The following is a 23,145-nucleotide window of genomic DNA, read 5'->3' as shown; positions in this document are numbered from 1 at the left end:
TCTCTCTCTCTCTGTTTTTTACCTCTTTCTTGCGTCGGCCGAGTTTCTGGCGCACAATGGGACGCGTTGCTGCGGCGTGGTGAGGTTTGATTTCCCGAGCGCTCTGAATTTTATGGGAGGCCTGACATGTTGGGCTGAGCGGTTTGTGTACTACCTCTTTATTAAGTCGGAAAGATAGTGTCTCTCTCTCTCTCTCTCTCTCTCTCTCTGGCTGGCTGGCTCGCTCGCTCGCTCCTTCATCCGATTCATGTCGTATCCGGTTACTCATTCTCTTCAAGCATCCTTTGTAATTCTATCGAAGGGGGACTAAAGCACACACTCCATCCCTTCCCTCTTTCCCCTTCCTCTTCCCCTTCTCCTTTCCCCTATCACTCTATTCTCCCTTCCTCTTCCCCTACCACTCATCTCTCCCTTCTCTAAAGCTTTCATCCGTCCATTACATTCCTAATCTATCATCTCTATCATCTCTCCCTTTTCCCTTTCCCTTCTTCGTTCCTCCATCCCATCCTGTCCTAACCTCACCCCATCCATCACTGGCCCATCAGCTTTCCCCTCGTTTTTCCACCCCTCACCCTCTCTCTTCTTTCATCCACCTTACTGCCTTGTCACCCCTCATCTCATCCAGGCCCCCCCCCCCCCCTAGAATCCACTATCTAAATCTCCCTGTCTACATCTTGCCCCTATCTGTATCCCGTCTCCCCACCCTGCCACACCTTCCCCTTCCACCCCATCAACTCTGCTCCGTCACCCCTCATTATCTCCCTTCTTTTTCAGCCACACACCACCTTCCCCCGTCCTCCCCCTCCAGCCTACCTCCTTGCTTCCCATCACGTCATCTCCCACCCCTCCTTCCCATCCCACCCCATCATCACCGCCCCTTTACCCCTCATCTTCCTTCTTTCCTCAACACGCTTCCTCCCCACCCTGTCATCTCCCACCCTGTTGCACATCATCATCTTCCTTCTTTCATCCACACACCACCTCACCTTCCCGCCTCGTCCTCCTCCTCCCCTCACCTTTCCTCCCCTCCTCCCCTCTCCCCCCCGTCATCTCCCGGCCTGTTGCACATCATCATCTTCCTTCTTTCATCCACACACCACCATCACCATCCCGCCTCCTCCTCCTCCTCCTCCTCCTCCTCCCTACCTTTCCACCCCTCCTCCCCTCTCCCCCCGTCATCTCCACCCCGTCGCCCCTCATCTCCTCCCGGAATCTCTGGAGTCAGGCAGCTCTTGCATGCTCCCATTGATCTCATCCTTGTCATGACTCCAATAAGTGGTTATTATTAGATCGATATAGCTTTATCGAGGGCCCGGGATCTCTTTCTTGTATAGGAGTGCTGCCCTCCTCTCCCCTCCCCTCCCCTATCCCTCCCTCCCTCCCTTGACCCTCCCCACCTTCTCTCCCTATCTATATCCTACCCAGCGTGCCTCGTCATCCCAACTCTCCCTTCCTTCCCTCTCTCCCCTTCCCTCCCCCTCCTCGCCTATTCCCATCCCCTTTTCCCTTCTCCCCTTCTCCCCTCAAATTATCGTTCGCCTGTGGTAGGTAGGAGACTGGCATGCTTGTTCCTCCTCCTCCCCTCCTGCTCTTCCCCTTTTCTTCCCCCCCACGCGTAGAATGGATGGACGGAGGGATGAGGAAGAGGGTTAAGTAAGGGGAATGAGGGATAAGGAAGACGTGAACACTATAAAGAGAGGTCGGTCATGGCTACGGATGTGGGTGGGTGAAAAAGGAGGATGACGAAGGGTAAAAGAGAGGGAAAGGAAGGAAAAGAAAAGAAAGATAAAGGAAAGGAAAGGAAACGAAAATGGAAGGAAAGGAAAGAAAGGAAGGGAGAAGGAGAGTAAATTAAGGAGGGGATATTAACGGAAAAGAAAGAGGAAGGAGGGGGAAGGGAAGGAAATGAAGGAAAAGAAAAGGAAAGGATAAAAGGGGAAAATAAAGGAAAGAGGAGAAAGGGGAGAAAAGGAAAGTAAAGAAAGAAAATAAAAACACAGAAAAGGGTAGATAACGATGGAAAGGAAAAGAGAGGTAAAGGTGAGGAAGAGAAACTAAACTAAAGGAGAGGGAAAGTGAAGGAAGGAGGAGGAGGAAAAGATCAAAGAGGAACCGGTGGACAATACTTTCGTTTTCAATTCAGGTGTTGTGTTGGTGAACCTGATGAAAGTGAAAACAGAGAGAAAGGAGAGAAGGAAAAAGAAGAGGATGAGAGAGAGAGAGAGAGAGAGAGAGAGAGAGAGAGAGAGAGAGAGAGAGAGAGAGAGAGAGAGAGAGAGAGAGAGAGAGAGAGAGAGAGAGAGAGAGAGAACGTGAAGAAAATAAGGAAGGAAGGGGAGGGGAGGGTGAAGGGAGGGGAATGAAGGTCGCGACACCAAACACGGTACCGAGTATTACCATCAAGACCAAGGCCTCACCGACATCACCACCACCACCACCACCACCACCTCCATCTTCATCACCACCACCACTACCACCACCACCTCCATCTTCATCACCACCACCACCACCACCACCACCACCACCACCACCACCACTGCTCCTTCCCATCACCCCCCCCCCTCCCCGCCCCCAAAGCACCACCACCACCACCACCACCATCGCTGCCACTTCTTCCCTTCACCTCCTACCACCACCACCACCACCACCACCACCGCTGCTCCCTAATATCACCGTCAGAGAACAGCAACAGCTAAAAATAACGTAAATACACACACACACACACACACACACACACACACACACACACACACACACACACACACACACACACACCTTTACCGCTGTTATAGTTTTTATCTCTAGGGAAAGCAAGGGACTCACTCTTTTAATCTTTGACCTGTATTCTCTCTCTCTCTCTCTCTCTCTCTCTCTCTCTCTCTCTCTCCCCTTTCCTTTGTTTCGTGTCCTTTCTCAATGTTTCCGATATACTTAGTTTCTTATATACAAGTAACTTACGGCATTTAAGTCAAAGCGGTATTATTAAAGTTGATGCGTTGTTAAGTGGATGAAAAACTGTATCGTTGGAGTTTGTGTCTTTGAAGAGAGGGAGGACTGAAGTTGGAGTTGAGGAAAGAAGAGAAACCTTGTAAACTATAGCAAGACGGATATACAAGTTTTAGCATGTTGTTGAATCTTGAAATATTGTTGACTTTCTTTCCCTCGTGCTGAGACTGACCGAATATGAAAACTCAAAAAAAAAAAAATAAAATAAAAATAAAAAAATAAATAAATAAAAAAAATAAAAATTGTGGCCAAGATTGTATCGCTGAATGATTAAACATAACGAAGAAAAGTATTTGTGAATAAAGCTTGTTAGTATATATAAGTGATTTGATTTGAGAGGAACGAAGTAAAACACTAAACATACTTAAAATCAATAGGATGAATGACAGTTTAAAAATATTCCGTGGAAGCCAAAACAAGAGTGATGTGAAACTTGAAATGTGGTTTAAACTTGATGATAATAATTCCATTGATCCTTTACGCAGCTGAAAGACACAGAGTTGTGAGAAAAGGTAAATCACAGCCAAGAATTCAGGAAGAAATAATTGAAAAGAAAAGCAAGGCAAATGAAAGAATGGATAGGGAAGGAAGGGATAGATAGGGATAGATAGGATAGATAGGGATAGATAGGGATATATAGGGATAGATAGGGACAGATAGGGAAGGAAGGGAAAGGAAAAGGTAGGCTGAGATGGAAAAGGAAGGGTTAGATAGGGATAGATAGAGATAGATCGGGATATATAGGGATAGATAGGGATAGATAGGGAAGGAAGGGAAAGGAAAAGGTAGGCTGAGATGGAAAAGGAAGGGATAGATAGGGATAGATAGGATAGATATGGATAGATAGGTATAGATACGGTTAGATATGGAAGGAAGGGAAAGGAAAAGGTAGGCTGAGATGGAAAAGGAAGGGATAGATAGGGATAGATAGGATAGATATGGATAGATAGGTATAGATACGGATAGATATGGAAGGAAGGGAAAGGAAAAGGTAGGCTTAGATGGAAAAGGAAGGGAAAGCAAAAGATAAGCTGAGGTGGAACAGGGAAAGGTAGGATGGGGAGGAAAATGAAAACAAAAGGGAAGGAAAGGAAACGAAACGAAACTAAAGGAAACAATAAATGGAAAGTAAGTCACAATAGATGGAGTAAAAAAACTATAAAAAAAATATTGGTTAGAACTTTGAAGAGCGAGTTGATGCGAGTGGCTTTTTTTTTCTTTGTCTCAACGGTAACACGACACACCTGACTGCCTGACTGGAGATGACAGGTAAGGAGGAATACAGAGATGTCGCCGTTCCTTTTAAAGATGTGTGTTCTATTCCTTTACAGCGAGCGGTTTTCAATACGTTCCCTTCATGGTGGTATTCGAGGATGTAAATATTATACCTTACTCACGGTCTTATGTTCTTTTTATGTATCTCTCTCTCTCTCTCTCTCTCTCTCTCTCTCTCTCTCTCTCTCTCTCTCTCTCTCTCTCTCTCTCTCTCTCTCTCTTTGCCCTTGAGCATCCTTCTTTGCCTTAAAAACTATCCATCCTGTCTTAACCAACCCTATAAAACTTTTCTGTGCACTACCTGATACTTTTATAATTTTCTTTTTTATCTATTTGCGTCTAATTCACTTCTTTTGTATCCCTCTAGTTATATTTTATTGTTTCTTTCTTCTTCCATTAAAATCTACCTTCATCTCTCCCTTTTTCCCCCCCTCTCTCTCTCTCTCTTACTCACCTAAGCATGCACTTGGTCTCCTAAACTGGACTTTCATTTTTTTTTCTTCATAAAGAGTCAAACTTCGCATTATACACATTCAACGTTTGAGTTTCGGAGTTTTGTTTGGAGGAGCTTTCGTATGATTTAGGTTTTGAATTTGAATTGTGATGTACCTTTTTTTTAGAGATAAAAAGGGAGAGGGAGAGGGAGAGGAAATGTGTATGTGTGTGTGTGTGTGTGTGTGTGTGTGTGTGTGTGTGTGTGTGTGTGTGTGTGTGTCATATATGTCCTTGTTTTTGGAGTGAACTGAATACCTTTTAGAGTCAGTCATCTGCGTCGTATGTATGAATAATGAACGGTAATGCAGAGCCGGATGTATAGTACCACTCAACACACACACACACACACACACACACACACACACACACACACACACACACACACACACACACACGTCCTGCCCTGTCATTCTCCTTTTTTTTCTAATGTTGAAGTATCTCGTTTACTTATCCGATTTGCCCGATTTACCTCGCCGATTTATCCGATATACTACTCAGATTTACAAATTCTTCCTTGATCCCCATGTTGATAACTCACGTGGCATGCGACCGGTTTTGCGCCTCATATCAACATGCACTAAATCTGTTGCAAAATGATTCGGTATTGATGTTATTTTCGCCGTTACTTCCATATCGCAGAATTGTCACCTCATTTTCGTAAAGATTTATTTTGTGTGGATCCTTAGTAAAAAGGAAAAAAATGTGAACAGTATAGAGGTTTTGTTTTCTCTTTTGTCTGCTTTCTTTATCGTATTCTTCTTCCCTTATTTAATATTTTCGTGGGTTGCATTGGTTCGGTATCGTTTAGTGACGTGCGATTTTCCTCCTCCTCCTCATAATCTTATCTATTTTTTTTCTACATGCATAGACCTTCATTAACTTGCGAAACCTTTTTGTTAACTCTGAAAGTCATGGGGGATCATTATTTTTTTCATTTTTCCTTCATATTATATTCTTAAGTTTATTTTAACCCAGTAGCAGCGACGGGCCAAATTTGTAGCTTTACCGTGTACCAGCGACGGGCCACGATTTTACAATGGTATTAACCCCCAAAAATAGATGATGCATAAACTGATCACAAAAGCGTTGATATATATTATGAAATGGTTTGCTTGAGTGACGATTTTTTCTCATTTCTCTCGCTTAGAGGGGCCTTTAAGAAACATGATCCCTGCAGCTTCCGGGTTAAAAGCCTTTGAATGACGCGCCTGTGAATAAGTGTCCAGAGAGCATGTTGAAATGTTCCTCGGCGATCCTCAGACACACACAAGGAGGAGGAGGCGGCAAGAGATGACAGGGACAGACACGTGAGGAGGCGGCCGCGGCTCTTCCTCTCCCTTCGTCCCCCTCACCTGCGTGTTTACCTTCGAGAGTGTTTTCGAAAGCTGTTTGGGCAGGTGTCTTGCGCCCCACAGGTGTGCTTGACACTAATGCACCACCTAATTCAAGTTTTCTCAATATGACCCAATAACTGCTCTTGGTAAATTGGCTGAGCAAGGTTCGTGCGTAGAAAGGGGTGACAAGTGAGCAATGCAGTGACCTTCATTTGAAATTTATAGATATTTAACTAATCATGAAATTTCTGTTCCTTATTTTAGCTGTTTTTATATCGTTTAATAATGCGGCGTTGGATGATTTTTTTTCAGTATTGGCCTCTTGTTATGCGTATATTAAAGCAGGAGACATTTTTTCTACGAGTTTGGTGATATTAACCCGGTAGCAACGACGGGCCAAATTTGTGGTTTTATCGTGTACCAGCGAATGCGACGGTCCAAATTTTTGCCATGATATAAACCCCCAAAATAGATGATGCATAAACTGACCACAAATGCGTTGATATATATTATGAAATGGTTTGCGTAAGTGATGATTTTTTCTCATTTTTCTCGCTTAGAGGGGTTAAAAGACAGGAGCCTTGTACAAGTTTTTCGAAGGACATTACGCTTAAAATCAACACACATTAATGGTAGGTATATACAGACAGCGGAGGTGCGTTGGTCAGAAATAATTTAGTAGCATCGTTATTCTTCTTTCTTGCTTGTAATATGTGCACACCTACGCAACGCCCACACGCCCCAGACACTCACTCACCCACACACGCATCCCCGACCACTCCACAATGCCTCCCACACACTGACGTACGCAAATAGATACCTTTTAACTCTAGCTGGAAGGAGAGACAAAGTAGCAGCGTTTCAAGTTACCCTTTAAACCCACGCTCTGTCTTGCTCACGCTCTCGCCGCACGGGAATACACACTCAGGATGCCTTATTCAGCTTGCGGGGTCACGGCGCCTTCACACACACACACACACACACACACACACACACACACACACACTTACGTAAAGGTGGTGGAGGATATGTTCGCTAGTTCGTATGCACTATTCCAGTAAGTTAAAAGGTGAGGAAACACATAAAAAAACTGGAAGATTGAGATGCAGCGTAAATATGAACTGTAAGATATAGCCCCGTTATCATACTTTATTTTTTTATTTTTGCCTGATTTGAGTATTAATTGACTGAATGATTGCGTACAAATTGGCGAGCATACCCTAATTGTCTTGTTAATAATCTCTGGTGTATTTGATGACCGTGTTTGTGGGTTGCTTCCTTTATTAAAATTTCGTTGTGTTATTCTGTAGATTTAATTTATTGCAATGGAAAAAAAGTCAGCTCTCCACAGATGTCCAGTCGGCGCGCTTTTGCTCCCAGGGAAAGACACGTAATGGAAATTGGGAGGACGGGAAAGGCTTACTAAGAAAAGCAATCACGACATATTATCAGATGAAGCGCCTGAAACTCGATGTCACGTGGTTCACATGGTGCGCGCAGGATTAATGGGCTGTGCATGAGGGCGGGCATGGAGCATCAAGACCCGCGTCCCCATAATTAAACTGGACTGTAACCTATTGGAAACCCTCGCTGTCCTCTCTCCTGATGTAACGTGTCACAGGGATTCCATTCATTAACCCTTGAAATACTCCCTTCCCACGTATGCTAGAATATAATGTTTTGCAGATTTCAGTGTACCACGAGACAAACTATTCCATTGGTGCTATTCACGGCAGTATTCTATGGCTCAGGTGAAGACCGGCCGTTTACTGCTACAAGATTGAGGATGACAAGCCTTGGAGGTACGAGACTTGTGTGTATTCTATGGCTCTGGTGAAGGCTGGCCGTTTACTGCTGCAAGATTGAGGATGACAAGCCTTGGAGGTACGAGACTTGTGTGTGTTCTATGGCTCTGGTGAAGGCTGGCCGTTTACTGCTGCAAGATTGAGGATGACAAGCCGTAGAAGTCCTAGACGCGTGAGTGTTCTATGGCTCTGGTGAAGACCGGCCGTTTACTGCTGCAAGATTGAGGATGACAAGCCTTGGAGGTACGAGACGTGTGTGTGTTATATGGCTCTGGTGAAGGCTGGCCGTTTACTGCTTCAAGATTGAGGGTGACGGGCCTGGGATGTCTAAGGTGTGTAAGTGTTCTATGACTCAGCTGAAGACCGGCCGTTTACTGCTGCAAGATGGAGGGTTACAGGCCTTAGAGATCCGAGACGCGTGTGTGTGTTTGTCCCTCACTGCCCTGGGCCTTGTTTTGATAAGTTACTAATTAACTTGTAGGGGAGGGGCTTCCCTAATGAAGAGGGTGTGTATGGGGGCCGACAGGATGTTCAAAGCGGATGAGGGACAATATGATGAAGGAGCGTTGAAGGAGTGAGAAGGAGTGAGTGGAGGAAGAGGATGATGATAAAGAATAAGAAAAGGTGAAGAAGAGGAATATCCCCCCCCCAAAAAAAGGAGTTAGAACAATAAACAAAATAAACAGTAGTGAATGATAAATGATGTAAAATGAAATGGAATAAATGAGGAGCAAAAAAAAAGAAAACATAAAAAATGAGAAGAAACAAGAACAAGAAGAAAAAAATAAGAGGGAGAAAGAGGATAAGGAGGAAAATAAAGTTGAAGAAAAGACGAAGAACAAGAAAAAGAACAAGAAAACTAACAAGCAGAAAATTAACAATAAAGAAGAGAGACAATAGGAGGAGAAGGAGGGGAAGAAGGAAAATGAAGATTGAGAGAAGAGAGGAAGAACAAGAAAAAGAGCAAAAGTAACAGTAATAAGAAGAGGAACAAGAATATAATTAAAAAAAAAACCAAAGAAATAGGGAGAGAAAGTGTAAGCAAGATGGAGTGTAAAAAAAAACTCCGTCAAAGAGAAACAATATAAAGAACAAGACGTCGGGGAGGAGAGATTAGCAGGTGAAGAAGAAAAGTATATAAGAGGAAGAGGAGAAGAAGCAAGAGAAGGAAGGACAGCGGCGTATCAACTCATCGGAGGAGCATGGGCTTTAAGACGACCCAAGACCGGCAGCAGTAGGCGAAGGACAAAAATCTTAGGACGTTTATTGCTGCCATGGAATCCTCTTAGGCCGAGCGGGCGTCTTCGAGGGAAAGAAAAGGAGCCGTGGCTGAGTAGCTTTGACAGCCGCGCCGAAGGACGGACCGAAAGCCTCAGTCAAGGGAAGCATCTTAAGCGTCTTTCTTTTCTTCTTCTTCAGCGCCCTGAGTGGCCTTACCTTACTAAACGTTATACAAAAGGTCTAATATTTAAAGAAGCAGTCGAGGAAGTGCCAATGAATTACAGAACATAACTTTTCATAACTATTAATGTTTGAAAAGTCCTTGTGGCCATTGTGTTGTAGCGAATTTTGGGGGGATATAGAAAAAAAATATGTACAGATTTTGTTTCATTGATATATGTAGATAGCGGAGAGGACAGAGTACAAGGAAGGGACAAGAAGGACAAGGAAGAGGTGAGAGGGGACAAGAACATATCGGTGGTCCACTCACGTCCCCTGCAGTGAATTCCGAAGCGTTGAGGCGGAGAGTGACGCCGTATGCTAATAACTTACCTTGGTCAGAGTCGGGGTCTTCGGCCCCCACCAGCAGCGTTCTGGAGGGCATGGCCGCGGGGTCCTCGGTGCTGTGCTTCCTGCCGCTCGAGCCGCTGCCCTCACCCCGCACCCCTTGCTCCGGGTTGTCCGCTGTGTCGTTGGGCGTGTGGGGCGCTGAGGCGGCGGCGGCGGCGACCTTGTCCTTGGTGCGGCGTGCGGTGGGGGTGTGGGCTGCTGGCTCCGGTCCCACGGCGTCCTGACCACACCGGCCCGAGCACACTAAACCCATTGCAGGGCCAGCCGGGACAACGCCGCCTCCCTCGGTGACTCTGCTCTCGACATCCGATCGGTGCTTCTCTCTCTCTCTCTCTCTCTCTCTCTCTCTCTCTCTCTCTCTCACTTTATCTTCCCCCTCAGGAGCTGTCGCGAGCGGCTGGTTCTCTCGCGGCCCCAAAGCTCGCCTGACAGCTCCCGGCGTCCATGGTATTGAGAGAGCGAGAGAGAGGCGTCCCGGCGGCAGCTCTCTCTTCCGCTTCCTCCTGATGCAGCGGAGAGAGGAGCTGTGGCGGCGGGTGTCAGTCTATGTGCGTTGTCACTTTTCCTCCTTTCCGTTTCAGCCACAAGTTTCATTCAGTCACTCGGCGCCGACATTCAAAACCACAGAAAAAAAGAAACTCGACAACCGCCAACACAACCACCACAGAGTCAGTTGCGTTTCGTTGGTCGGTGTGGCCTTGAGGTGTTTTTCCCCTCACTCACTCACTCGTTCACTCGTATCCTCGTTCGTTCGTGTAGTCAGGAATCCTTTGCGCCCCCGGGAGTGGGAATGTTGAGCCAGCGAACGTGTCCTGCCGTCATTGCTTGCTCCTCCTCCCGACTCTCCGCTCGTCCATTTGTTTTATTGGCCTGTCAGCGCGTAGGAGGAGGGTTGAAAGGGACGTGAAGGGAAGAAAGGGTCGGGGGGAAAGGGATGAACGGTAACGCGCTGTAGTTTTTAGGGCGATGATAATAACAAAGAGTGTCTATCTTACCCCCTCTACCATCCCCTCCCGCCCCCTCCCTTTTTTTTCAGGTACACGAGTTCAGATGAAAATGATGGAAAGGGGATGAGAGGAGGGAGATGAGAGGGAAAGGAGAACGGAAGGGCGGCATAGTGAATAAGCAGAAAGCAACAGGTAGGGAAGGGTGGATGGAATAAGGCCAAGAATAGAGTAAAACCAGGAGGAGGAGGAGGAGGTGAAGGAGAGTGACAAAAAGGGTGGAAGAGGAGGTGGAGTAGTTGGTGACAGTAATGATGATAGGAAGAGGAATTGAAGGAGGAGGAGGAGGAGGAGGAGGAGGAGAAAAAGGGTGAAAGAAGAGAAAGAGGAGGAGGATGAAGAGGAGGCGGCTTAAGTGAAAAATATGGATGATAAAAGCCGGTGTACCATTTGCACGTAAAATACACAACAGACAGTCTTAAATGTCCTCATCCATCTTAGCTTATGTCCTTCCCTACGATGATCCTCTCCTATCTCATTCCCTTCCTTCCCTCTTCATACTATCTCATTCTTGTCCCTTCCTCTTCTTACTTTCCCTTTCTCCCTCAGCCTGGTTTGTTTTCTTTTCTTCCTCCTTCCCTTTCCTTCCCTCCGTTCCTCTTTTGCCATCCCTTCCTTTCCTCCATCATGCTTCTTTCTCTCATTTTTTCCTTTCTTTCTCATCCTCATTCCTTCCCTCCTTTGCTTTTCTTCCTCCCTTCCTTTACTTTTCTCCTGGAGTCGTTTTTCTTCCCTCTTTTCCTTCCTTTCTTCCACCCTTGGTCTCGTTTCTCCTCTCCCTTCCTTCCTTTCTCTTCTTCCTCCACGTACCTTGTTTCCATCTCCCTTTCATCAATTGCCTTCGTCAGTTTCCTTATTACCTCCCTTCTTTAACTCCCACAAACCTTCATTCTCTTCATCCCTCTGGCAATTCTTCAATCCCATTTTTCCTTCCTTCCTTTCTTTCATCAACTGCCTTCAATCCCTCCTTTACTTCATTCTCTAATATCCTTTCCTCCCTTCCTCACAATCCTTCTATCATTCTTTTCCTTCCTTCTTTTCTTACTCCATCCCTCCCATCTTTCTTCCCTTCATTCCCTTTACAAGCCTTTTCTTTCCTTCTCTTCTATCGTCAAATTCGTTATCTCCTTCATTTACTCCATTCCCTTCCATCCTTTCCTTCCTTTCATTCCTCTCACACTACTTTTCTTCCTCCCTCATCATCGTTTTTTCCCTCCTTTGCTTTCCTTTTTCTCTCCTCCTTTCCTTTTCGCCCTCAGCTTTTTTCTTTCCTCTTTTCCTTCCTCGTTTCCATCCTTGGTCTCGTTGCTCCCCTTCCTCTCCTCTTTTTCTTTCTCCACTAACTATCTTTGTATCTCTCATCTCCTTCCTCTTCTTCCTCCTTTTCGTTTCTTTTTCTTCCTTTAAATCTTACTTACATTTATTTCTTCCATCCTTCCATCCCTCCTCCATCCTTTTTACAATCTAATCCCATCTGTTTTTCCTTCCCTTCCTTCTTAAAACTCGTTCCCTTCCTTCTTTTATTCAATTTCCTTCCATCATTTCCTCCCTTCATCCCTTTTTCTACCTTTCTACCTTCCTTTCTTCCCTCTTACTCGTCCCCTCCCATCCCTTCCTCCCTTCATCCCTTTTACAACCCTTTCCTTCCCTTTCCTTTTACCGTCAAACTCGCTCCCTTCCTTCTTTTACTTCCTTCCCTTCCATCCTTTCCTCCCTTCATCCCTTTTTCTACCTTTCTACTTCTTTCTACCTTCCTTTCTTCCCTCTTACTCGTTCCCTTCCATCCCTTCCTTCCTTCATCCCTTTTACAACCCTTTCCTTCCCTTCCTTTTCTCCGTCAAACTCGCTCCCTCCCTCATATTCACTTATCACTTCGCCTTTCTCTCGGTCTCCTGTCTCACATTCTCCACAGATAGAATGTGATCTGGCGGGAGTTTCCGTGAAGTGAAGTTGATCAGGGCGTCTCGTGATGATGGAGAGGTGGGGAAAAAAGGAACACACACACACGCCAAGGAAAGAGAAGATGATTTAGAACACGGAGAAGAAATGAGAGAGAGAGAGAGAGAGAGAGAGAGAGAGAGAGAGAGAGAGAGAGAGAGAGAGAGAGAGAGAGAGAGAGAGAGAGAGAGATACACACACACACACACTCTCTCTCTCTCTCTCTCTCTCTCTCTCTCTCTGCACCAATTATATCAGGTTTTGGCTTCGTGAATGGAAAGGTGAAACAAGAGGTAGAGGAGGAGGAGAGGGGTGGGGTTGAGGAGGAAGACGAGGAGGAAGAGGAAGAGGAAGAGGAGGAGGAAGAAGCTGAGGAACAAGATAAAAAGGAAAAAAAGGAAGAAGAGAGAAGAGAGAGAGAGAGAGAGAGAGAGAGAGAGAGAGAGAGAGAGAGAGAGAGAGAGAGAGAGAGAGAGAGAGAGAGAGAGAGAGAGAGAGAGAGAGAGAGAGAGAGAGAGAGAGAGAGAGAGAGAGAGAGAGAGAGAGAGAGAGAGAGAGAGAGAGAGAGACCTTTTGAATGGAAAGATTTGCAGCTCTTGTTTTCTTTCTATGTCATGGGAAGACCTGAATGTCGTGTGTGTGTGTGTGTGTGTGTGTGTGTGTGTGTGTGTGTGTGTGTGTGTGTTTGCTTTCCTCTTCCTTTTTCGCTTTGTGCATGGCTATAGATAAGACTACAATGAACACACACACACACACACACACACACACACACACACACACACACACACACACACACACACACACACACACACACACACACACACACACACACACACACACACACACACACACACACACACACACACACACACACACACACACACACACACAGACACTGTTCGTATTTTAAGCTATCTTTGACTGCGTAGTTGGGAAAATATATATGTTAAAGAAAGTAAATATATGTGAAAAAAAAATAATATTCCTCTTTTTATTTCTTCATTTGTTTCGTTTTGACCATCCTCGTTTTCGTTGTTCTTATTTTCTGCGGCTATTAAAAATGACGATATATAATTCTCTCTGTTTGTTTGTTTGATTACTGATATTTCGTTTTTAGAGAGAGAGAGAGAGAGAGAGAGAGAGAGAGAGAGAGAGGAAGAGAGAGAGAGGAGAAGATCGATGTTGGTGAATGGTAGAAACAAACCTCTCTCTCTCTCTCTCTCTCTCTCTCTCTCTCCACTTTAATAATATCTTCTATCTCTCCCTCCCCCACCACATCTCTTCTCCTCCCCTCCTCTCCTTCCCCTCTCCCTTAATCTAACTCTTCCCTCCCTCCTTCCTTACTTCCCTCTCCCTCCCCCTCACATGCTTTTCCGCTTTCTCTCCTTTCCCTCTTTCTTAACCTCCCTCTCACCCTTCCCTTCTCCCGATAGATTAAAATTGTATCTAAGTCTTTACATTGCGTTGCTTCTATCGCTCACTAAAGGGGAGGAGAGGAGTCGAAGAAGGAAAGGAAGGTAGGGAAGGAAAGATGGATGGATGGAGAAGTAATGAAGATGAGGAAAGTAAAAGTGGATGAGTAATATTAAAAAAAGTTTGTGATGATCAGACGGTGCTTGTTTTGAAGAGAAGAAAAAAAAAACGGATGGGAAGCTTTGAGAGTGAAAGTGAAAGTGAAAGTGAAATGAAAATGAGTGGGAGAGTAAGAGTGAGAGTGAGAGTGAGAGAGAGCGAGAGAGAGAGAGAGAGAGAGAGAGAGAGAGAGAGAGAGAGAGAGAGAGAGAGAGAGAGAGAGAGAGAGAGAGAGAGAGAGAGAGAGAGAGAGAGAGAGAGCGCATTTCCTTGAGTTAAAAAAGATATCAGATTTTTATATTTCTTTATTCATTCGCTTAATTAAAATCTTAAATGAGGTGCTGAGTATTTTCTTTCAGGTTGGCATTTTAGCTTTTTGTGTAAAGATGAATTTGTTAATAGTCTTTTTTTCTTATTCTGGGGAGGGTGTTTTGTGGGGTTCTTATTGTCAAACACACACACACACATACACACACACACACAAACACAAACACAAACACACACTCACCAAACCTTTTCTCGCCTCAAAATAACAGGAATAAGTAATAAACTCAAGTCAAGGTTTTGCATCTTAAAAAATAGTGAATAGATTTTTCTGCCCATTTGCGAGAAGAAGGAAATGGAAGATAACAAAAAGACAAAATGAGAGGAGAGGAGGAGGAGGAGGAGGAAGATGAACGAAAGAATATGTAGACAGGAGGAGGAGGAGGAGGAGGAAAGGGAGTAGGAAACGAATGAGAAACAGCATCAAAAGAAAAAAGAAAGGTAAGCGCAAAGAGAGGACATGAACACAAAAGTGGAAGGATGGAAAAATGATGAAGGACTCGAAAAGAAACAGTGAAAGAGTTGGAAAGGGAGAAGATGATGAGGAAAGTGAAGGAGATCGAGGAGCTGTCATTAATAATAAATAGACTGCCATTCAAAATAAGGGAAAGAAAAAAGAGTGTGGCAGGACGAAAATGAAAAAAAGCGAAGAAGACGGAGAGAAAACGGAGAATTGAGGGAAGGAAAACGCCGTGCAAGATAAGAAAGAATGAAGGGAAGGAAGAGAGGAAGGAAGGAAGGAAGATGTCGGGAATATAACGAAGATTTTTATCGGAAATTGTGGAAGTAATGAGGTAATTTGCGAGAAAGGAAAATAAGAAAAAAATAAAGTAAGTGTATTCAAGAGAATTGCAAGGAATGAAGGAAGGATGAGAATGAATAAAGTAAGAATGAATAAACTTGAGGTTAAAAGAATGAGGGAAAGAAGAAAGGAAGGATGGAAGAGCGGCGGGAGAAGCTTCCAGGAAAAGGAAATCCCAGAATATAGGAAGAAGAAAAGGAAGGGAACAAGGAAGACAAAGTAAAAGAATAAATAAAAAGAAATAGAAATATAGAACGAAATATAAGAAAGAGATGAATGAATGAATGCATATACGAAGCAGGGAAGGAAGGAGGGAGGTGAGGAGATAAATAAAACAAAGAAAAAAGAGAAGGAAAGAGAACAAGAAAGATATATAAAGAAATTTGGAAAAGGAAAAAAAGAATGAAAAGGAGTAGAAAAAGAAAGAAGAGAATGGGTAAGAAAGGAAACAAAACAAAACAGAAAGAAAGAGAGGGAGAATGCAAGAAAATCAAATGAAGAAATGAGAAAAAGGATAAAAATAAGCATGAACAGAAAGAAAAGAAGGAAGGAAAAATGAAGGAAGGAAGACATGAAGAAAGAAATAAGGGAAGGAAGGAAGAAAGGAAGGAAGGGAGGGAGGGAGACAGGAAAAGGAAGGAAGGAAGGGAGAAAAGAAGAAAGACAAAAAAGTGAATGATAGGATGAATGAGAAGGTACGAAAGAAGGAAGAAAAGAAGGAGGGAAGGAAGGAAGGAAGAAAGGTCGGCCAGGAAGGGCTCTGACAAGTCTACTGACAAGCATCTGTGGCCGAGAGAGTCTTCAGAAAAGGGGAAAAAAAGTGCAGGAAAAAACGGCAAGGAAAAAAGGGCTAGGAAAAATGTGCAAGAAAAAAGTGCAAGGAAAAAAGTGCAAGAAAAAATTGTTAGGAAAAAAGTGTTTGGAAAAGAGTGCAAGAAAAAATTGTTAGGAAAAAAGTGCAAGAAAAAATTGTTAGGAAAAAAAGTGTTTGGAAAAAAGTGCAAGAAAAAATAAATGAAAAGGTGAAAGTAAGAGAAAGGAAAGGAAACGACAAGAACTGTAGAAGGCACTGAAGGAGGAAAGAGAAGAAGACAAAGAGAAAAAAGAAGAAAGAAGAGAGAAGTGGCAAAATGTAAGAAAATAAGACGAAGAAATAACAGAAAATCGCAAGAAAAAAGAGTAATGATAACTAGATAAAATAAACATTAAAGTGGAGATAGGAAAAAAAAGAGGAAAATATAATAAAAATAAATAGAATAAGAGAAAGGAGAGAAAAAAATGGTGAACAGAAAGTAGGAAATAAAGGAAAGGAATAACAATAATAGTAACAATAAGAAGAACAGAAATGAGAATAATAAGAAAATAAGAAAAAAAAATGAATAAAAACAAAAAAATGAAAATAGGAGGATGAAAACGAGAGGAAAATGATAGTGATGAAAGGGAGAAAGTGATGATGGAGGTGACGTTGATGATAATGATGAAGAAGAGAGGACGTGCGAGGATAAGAAGATGGAGAAGGGAGAGCAGGAGGAGGAGGAGGAGGAAGAAGAGGAGGAGGAGGAGGAGAGAGGGGGGGGGAGACGTGTAAAAATATGCGATTTGTAAATGTTTGTTCTTTTCGTATATACTGTTGACAAAAACAATCTGTCAGGTGGTGGGTGCGCTCTCTCTCTCTCTCTCTCATTCCACAAAATCCTTTCCTACATTCCTCCCTCCTCCCAACATTCCTCCGCGTCACCTAACACACTTCTCTCCACAGTTTCCTCCTTTTTTTTCCTCCTCCTCCTCCATTCTCAGTACAGGCTTCTTTTTTTCCCCCCTCTCCATTCCTTCCTGCTTCTCTTTTTTCTCTCTCATTTCCCTTTCATTAAGTTTCTCCTTACGTGTTCTGGTTTTCTTTGGTTTTGATTTATTACTCCTCTTTTTCTTTCTTTCTGGTTTTCACTATGTATTGTTTTCTGTCTATAGAGATGGAAAGGTATGAATATATCTGTTTTTCTCTATTTCTACTTCCTCTCTTCCTTTTCTTCAGTTTTTTTCTCTCAGTTTTATCCTTTACTAAACTTTCCCTCCTGATTTCCTTTCATTCATCCATCAGCATTTTTTCGATTTTCTCTTCTTCATTATTTTCAGTCTTCCCCTCTTCTGTTATTATTTTTAGCAATGTTTTTTTTTATCCTTCATCCTCTCTCTCTCTCTCTCTCTCCCCCCCCCCCCCCTAGGAAAAATCCCCCTCACCATTATACTGTTTACATCGTTGTCTTGTTTTTCCTCCAATCTCTCTCTCTCTCTCTCTCTCTCTCTCTATCTATCTATCTATCTGTGTCTGTCTCGGAGAAGAAGGAGGAGGAGGAGGAAGATAAAGAATAGGAAGAGGAAGAAGAAGAAAAGGAGGAAGAAGAAGAAAAAATAGAAGAAAATAAAGAGGAAGAGAAGAAGAGGAATAGAGGAGGAAGAAGAGAAGGAGGAAGAGCAGTGCGAGGAGGATGATGATGAGGAGGAAGATAGTAAAAACTGTTAGGAGAGAGATAATAGAGGTAAAAGGACATCACGGAGGAAAAAGAAGGAGGAAAAAAAAGAAGCGCTGGATTGAATGGAGGTAGTAAAGATAAAGGGTAACAGAGCTGGAGGAGATAAAAATGAGTAACTTGAAAGAACGTGTAGGAAACTTGTTAATAGAGTATACTCAGGGATGAAAAAGAATGACAACAAGGGAAACTATAAATAACATGGTGACGTGGAAGAAGAAGAGGAAGAAGAAGAAGAAGAAGAAGAAGAAGAAGAAGAAGAAGAAGAAGAAGAAGAAGAAGAAGAAGAAGAAGAAGATGATGAGGAAAAAGTTGAAGAAGAAAAAGAGGAAGATGAGGAAAAAGTTGAAGAAGAAGAAGAAGAAAAAGAAGGAAACGAAAAATAATTAGATGAAGAAGAAGAAAAGATGAAGAAAACTAAAGAAAAAAAAAGAAGAAAATGGAAAAGACGAAAATACTGAAGAAGAAGAGCAAGAAGATAGTAGTAAAAATGGAAATAAGATGAAATGGAAAATTAGAAAGAGGAGTAAAAATGGAAAGAAGAGGAAGAGGAAAGAAAGAAGATTAGCAAAAGATGACTAAATAGAAATGGACAGGAAAATAAAACAAAAGAAATAAAAAAGTAACATTGACAACAACATCAACAACAACAACAAAAAAAAAACATCAAAACAAACGAGAGATCAAGAGGAAGAAAAAGATGAAAGAAAACACACAACACTCGGCTAACATTTTTTCCCACCACGGTTGCTAAGTGTGTGTGTGTGTGTGTGTGTGTGTGTGTGTGTGTGTGTGTGTGTGTGTGTGTGTGTGTGTGTTTTGATAGCACCGTCACCCCCTCCCCTTCCTTTCCGGCTTGCCTCACAGGGCGCGACAAACTAACCCACTTACATCTGTTCCGACCTCTTTCTTCTCTATTGCGTCACCATCCTGTACCTATTGTTGTTTTCCTTGTTATCTTTTCCCCTCTTCCTCCTCCTCTTCCCATTATCCTTATGCTCTGTCTTCCTACCCATTAACACCTATCTTCTTTTCTCTGTTGCGTCACTCTCTTATAGCTATTTTGTTTTCCTTGTTATCTCTTCCCCTCTTCCTCCTCCTCTTCCCATTATCCTTATGCTCTGTCTTCCTACCCATTAACACCTATCTTCTTTTCTCTATTGCGTCACTCTCTTATAGCTATTTTGTTTTCCTTGTTATCTTCCCTCTTTCTAATCTTCTTCCTGCTTCTCTTATGCTCTTTCTTCCTACCTGTTTACATCTTTCTTCATCCTGTTTACTTTCGATTATGTTATCTCTCTTATACCTATTCTTGTTTTCCTTGTTATCTTGCTTCCTCTTCCTTCCATTACCCTCATTTTCTGTCTTCTTCCCGTACGCTTCATCACTCATTTACGTCTATCTTCATCTTCTATTTGGCCTCGAATGCGTTATCTATCTTTCTTATTCCATCTCAGTTTTATTTTCTAGTCACCTTGTCTCTTCCTCTTCCTATGTCTGTCCTTTCCTTCTCTCTTCTACCTGCACCTCATGATTTCCCACGTACTCATACCTGTCTTGGCCCGCTTCCATAACACCTGCGTCATCTCTATTTCTTTTAATCACTTTCCGGTAATTTTATGTCTTTTCGCTCTCCCGTTTCCTCTTCCTCACTCACACCTCCCACCCTCGTATGTCTTTCTTCAGTTTTCCTCTCCTCCTCCTCCTCCTCCTCCTCCTCCTCCTCCTCCTCTTCTTCTTCACGTGATCTTCCTTTCCTATCCTTGGTTTCTTAGTCATTTCGCTCTTCCTTGCTTGTTTCTCTCTCTCAAGCTTTTAGGCAAACTTTCAGTAACAAAGCCTCGATTTAGGCCATTGTCGTTTAATGGCGTTGGTGCAGAAAACGGTAAAAAACGGTAATAAAAGTAATAATGATAATAATAATAATAATAATAATAATAATAATAATAATAATAATAATAATAATAATAATAATAATAATAATAATAATAATAATAATAATAATGAAGATGATAATAACAGCAGTGATAAATATAATAGTGTAGTAGTAATAGTAGTAGTAGTAGTAGTAGTAGTAGTGATAATAATGGTAGTAATAATGACAAAGATAATGACAATTTTACTAGTATAATACCACTGTTGTAAAGACACTTATAGCGTAGTAACGTGGTGTTATTTTTTTTCAACAAAATTGTTATGATTAGCAATAAAATTTGTACCTAACATCATATATACAGTTGTTAAAAAAATCTCAGTGACTGTGTATGATAAAAACTTAACTCATGTCAGAAGTAGAATAAATGAATATATACATGAATATTGTCTCGGCGCAGTAAAGAGATATATTGTGTTTGTTACATTTCACCTACGAAAAATAATGATTATATTTACACGCAAAAAAATAAAAAGAACTTATTTATCATTTGTATGTAATTGCTTTTGTGTACGGTACTCATTGTAGAGGTTTATGTTAATAGCGTTGTGTGTCAATAATGGTTTTTGAAGTAACGCAAGTGTTTCATTCTATTCTCTCTTTCTCCCTCACTCGTCCCATTAATCAGTCTTCGCATCCTCGTCCACTCTGCTCTCCAACTCCTTTTCTATTACTTGTCTTGGTTTGCACTTGTCTACTTCAGGAAAGGCGCGAGTATGTGTTCTGTACCTTTCAAATGTTTGCTTTAAATCATTGTACTTCTCTTCCCTTCCCTTCCCTTCTCTTCCCTTCCCTTTTCTTCCCTTTCTTTTCCTTTCCTTTCATTTCATTTCTTTTCCTTTCCTTTCCTTTCTCTTTTCTTGCCTTGCCTTGTCTTCCCTTCCCTTCCCTTCCTCCACCTCCCCTTCTCTTCCCTTTCTTTCCCTTCCCTTCTCTTCCTCTTCCTCTCCCTTCCTTTCCCTTCCCTTCCCTTCCCTTTTCCTCTTATTCCTCTCTTTACTGTAAAATCTCCATGTCCCTTTCTTCCTTAACGGCACATGGTGTTCTCTTCTAACTATTTCCTGCCGGCACGTTGCCGGAGGGAGAGGTGGGTGGGGAGGAGCCTTCATCTATTCTATCCTGTCCTACCACACGTAGCTTACTAGTGGTAGCGGTAGTAAACAGACACCCTCGCCATAGACCGACAGGTCTTCTGGTGTCTGTTCTTCCTTTGTATTCCTATGTATTCCCTTCCATTCCCTTCCCTTCCCTTCCCTTCCCTATCCAATCTACACTTCACTCTCCTTCATGCTGTAGAGAGAGAGAGAGAGAGAGAGAGAGAGAGAGAGAGAGAGAGAGAGAGAGAGAGAGAGAGAGAGAGAGAGAGAGAGAGAGAGAGAGAGAGAGAGAGAGAGAGAGAGAGAGAGAGAGAGAGAGAGAGAGAGAGAGAGAGAGAGAGAGAGAGAGAGAGAGAGAGAGAGAGAGAGAGAGAGAGAGAGAGAGAGAGAGAGAGAGAGAGAAATAAACAAAACAATACTGCGAAACCTCCCATCCACGTAATATTTTTCCCTTCAATCAATTCTTCGTTTATGGGAGTGTTTACACGTATCTGGCTATCGATCATCACTTATCTTTTTGCCTTTCTTTAGTTGTATGATTCACGTTGCTTATCAATATTTGCTTCCGGCCAGGCGCAGCAGGACGTTTCAAGTTATGTGACGTAAAGCGCGCAGCAAGAGGCATTAGCGATAAGCTGTAACCAGATAAGGAGATTTGGTGTCTTACTGGAGTCTTCCGTCATCCAGAGCAGCTGAGGTTGGGGGTGAGCGAGGGAGGGACGCAAAGAAAGAAAGGAAGTAGGGATGAGTTAGATGTAGGGAGATAAAGCTCCGGGGTTAAGCAAGAGAGGATACAAGTAAGATATGAGAGAGTTGGGTACGAGGAAGAGAGAGATAGGGGAAGACTGATGATGAAGAGTATATAAGGAAGAAAGACAAGAGGTAGAGAAGGAAGCGAAGAAGGAAGGAAGGAGTTAACGTAGGGAGGAAAAGACTGAGGAAAAGGTGCATGGAAGGATTGGAATGAGTGGTAAGGAAACTGAGAGAAGAAAAGAGAAAAATAAAAGATATGGAAGAGGGATGGAAGGAAGAAAGAAAGGAAGGAAGAATGAAGGAAAAAAGAAAAAGAAAGAAAGATATGAAAGAAGGGAAGGAAGGAACGAAGGAAGGAAGGAAGGTATGAAGAAAGGAAGGAAGGAACGAAGGAAGGAAGGTATGAAGAAAGGAAGGAAGGAAATAGAGGATGAATAAAAGAGAGTAGAAATGGAAAGGATGAAAGAGAGAGAGAAAAGAAAGGAGGGTAGAAATATATAGCTGTGTGTGTGTGTGTGTGTGTGTGTGTGTGTGTGTGTGTGTGTGTGTGTGTGTGTGTGTGTGTGTGTGTGTGTGTGTGTGTGTGTGTGTGTGTGTTGCATTACCCAGAACTCAAGTCTTTGCGCACGGAGATCAAAGAAACAAACAGACAAAACTAACAAAAACACTGCCCACAAAAGGAAGCGTTGTATTGTGTTGTATTCATGCGCCTCGATAGCACTATTTTTATCCTTATCTTTATCCTCAATTTTATCCTTAACGAATTTATTGACTGCTTTGTGGGAATAGCGAAAGTGACCCGTTGCGAGGAAATTCACATCGTAACCTGGATGGGGTATTAGCACGCGAGAAGTATTTTTGTTTTTGTTTTGTGTGTTTGCGTTTCTTTGTGTGTGTGTGTGTGTGTGTGTGTGTGTGTGTGTGTGTGTGTGTGTGTGTGTGTGTGTGTGTGTTTGTGTGTTTGTTTGTTGTGTTTGTACGTGTGCTTATTTGTGCGTGTTTGTGCGTGAAGGTAAAAATGAAAATGAAAATGAGTGAAAATGGGAGAGAAACAGTGAAAATAGGAGTAAAAATGAGAATGAAACAATGAAAATGAGTGAAAATGGGAGTGAAAATGAGAATGAAACAGAATGAAAATGAGTGAAAATGAGTGAAAAATGGGAGTGAAAATGAGTGAAAATGAGAGTGGAAGTGAGAGTGAAAGTGAGAATGAAAATGAGCGAAAATGAGAGAGAGAGAGAGAGAGAGAGAGAGAGAGAGAGAGAGAGAGAGAGAGAGAGAGAGAGAGAGAGAGAGAGAGAGAGAGAGAGAGAGAGAGAGAGAGAGAGAGAGAGAGAGAGAGAGAGAGAGAGAGAGAGAGAGAGAGAGAGAGAGAGAGAGAGAGAGAGAGAGAGAGAGAGAGAGAGTAAACCTTGGCTTCTCATGTTCGCGTTTTCCAAGAAGTGTGTTTTTCTGTTACTCTTCTTTCTTTCGTTCCTTTCTCATTCT

At 42.7% G+C, this 23,145-nt stretch overlaps 1 protein-coding gene across 5 annotated transcripts in view; it reads right to left on the bottom strand.

The window, feature by feature from the left end:
• LOC126997489 (probable 3',5'-cyclic phosphodiesterase pde-5) overlaps window positions 1-23,145 on the bottom strand; it is a 164,627-nt gene that overhangs the window by 122,774 nt on the left and 18,708 nt on the right. For all 5 annotated transcript variants that reach the window (XM_050858592.1, XM_050858594.1, XM_050858593.1 and 2 more), the window contains exon 2: window positions 9,689-10,576. In XM_050858592.1, the coding sequence (XP_050714549.1) occupies window positions 9,689-9,959 (271 nt within the window). In that variant the 5' untranslated portion in view covers window positions 9,960-10,576. The remainder of the gene's footprint in view (window positions 1-9,688; window positions 10,577-23,145) is intronic.

This window comes from Eriocheir sinensis, chromosome 12, assembly GCF_024679095.1.
Source record: "Eriocheir sinensis breed Jianghai 21 chromosome 12, ASM2467909v1, whole genome shotgun sequence".
Lineage (NCBI taxonomy): Eukaryota > Metazoa > Arthropoda > Malacostraca > Decapoda > Varunidae > Eriocheir > Eriocheir sinensis.
Note: the sequence above shows the minus strand (reverse complement) of the source record. Positions and strands in the feature narration are given on the sequence as shown.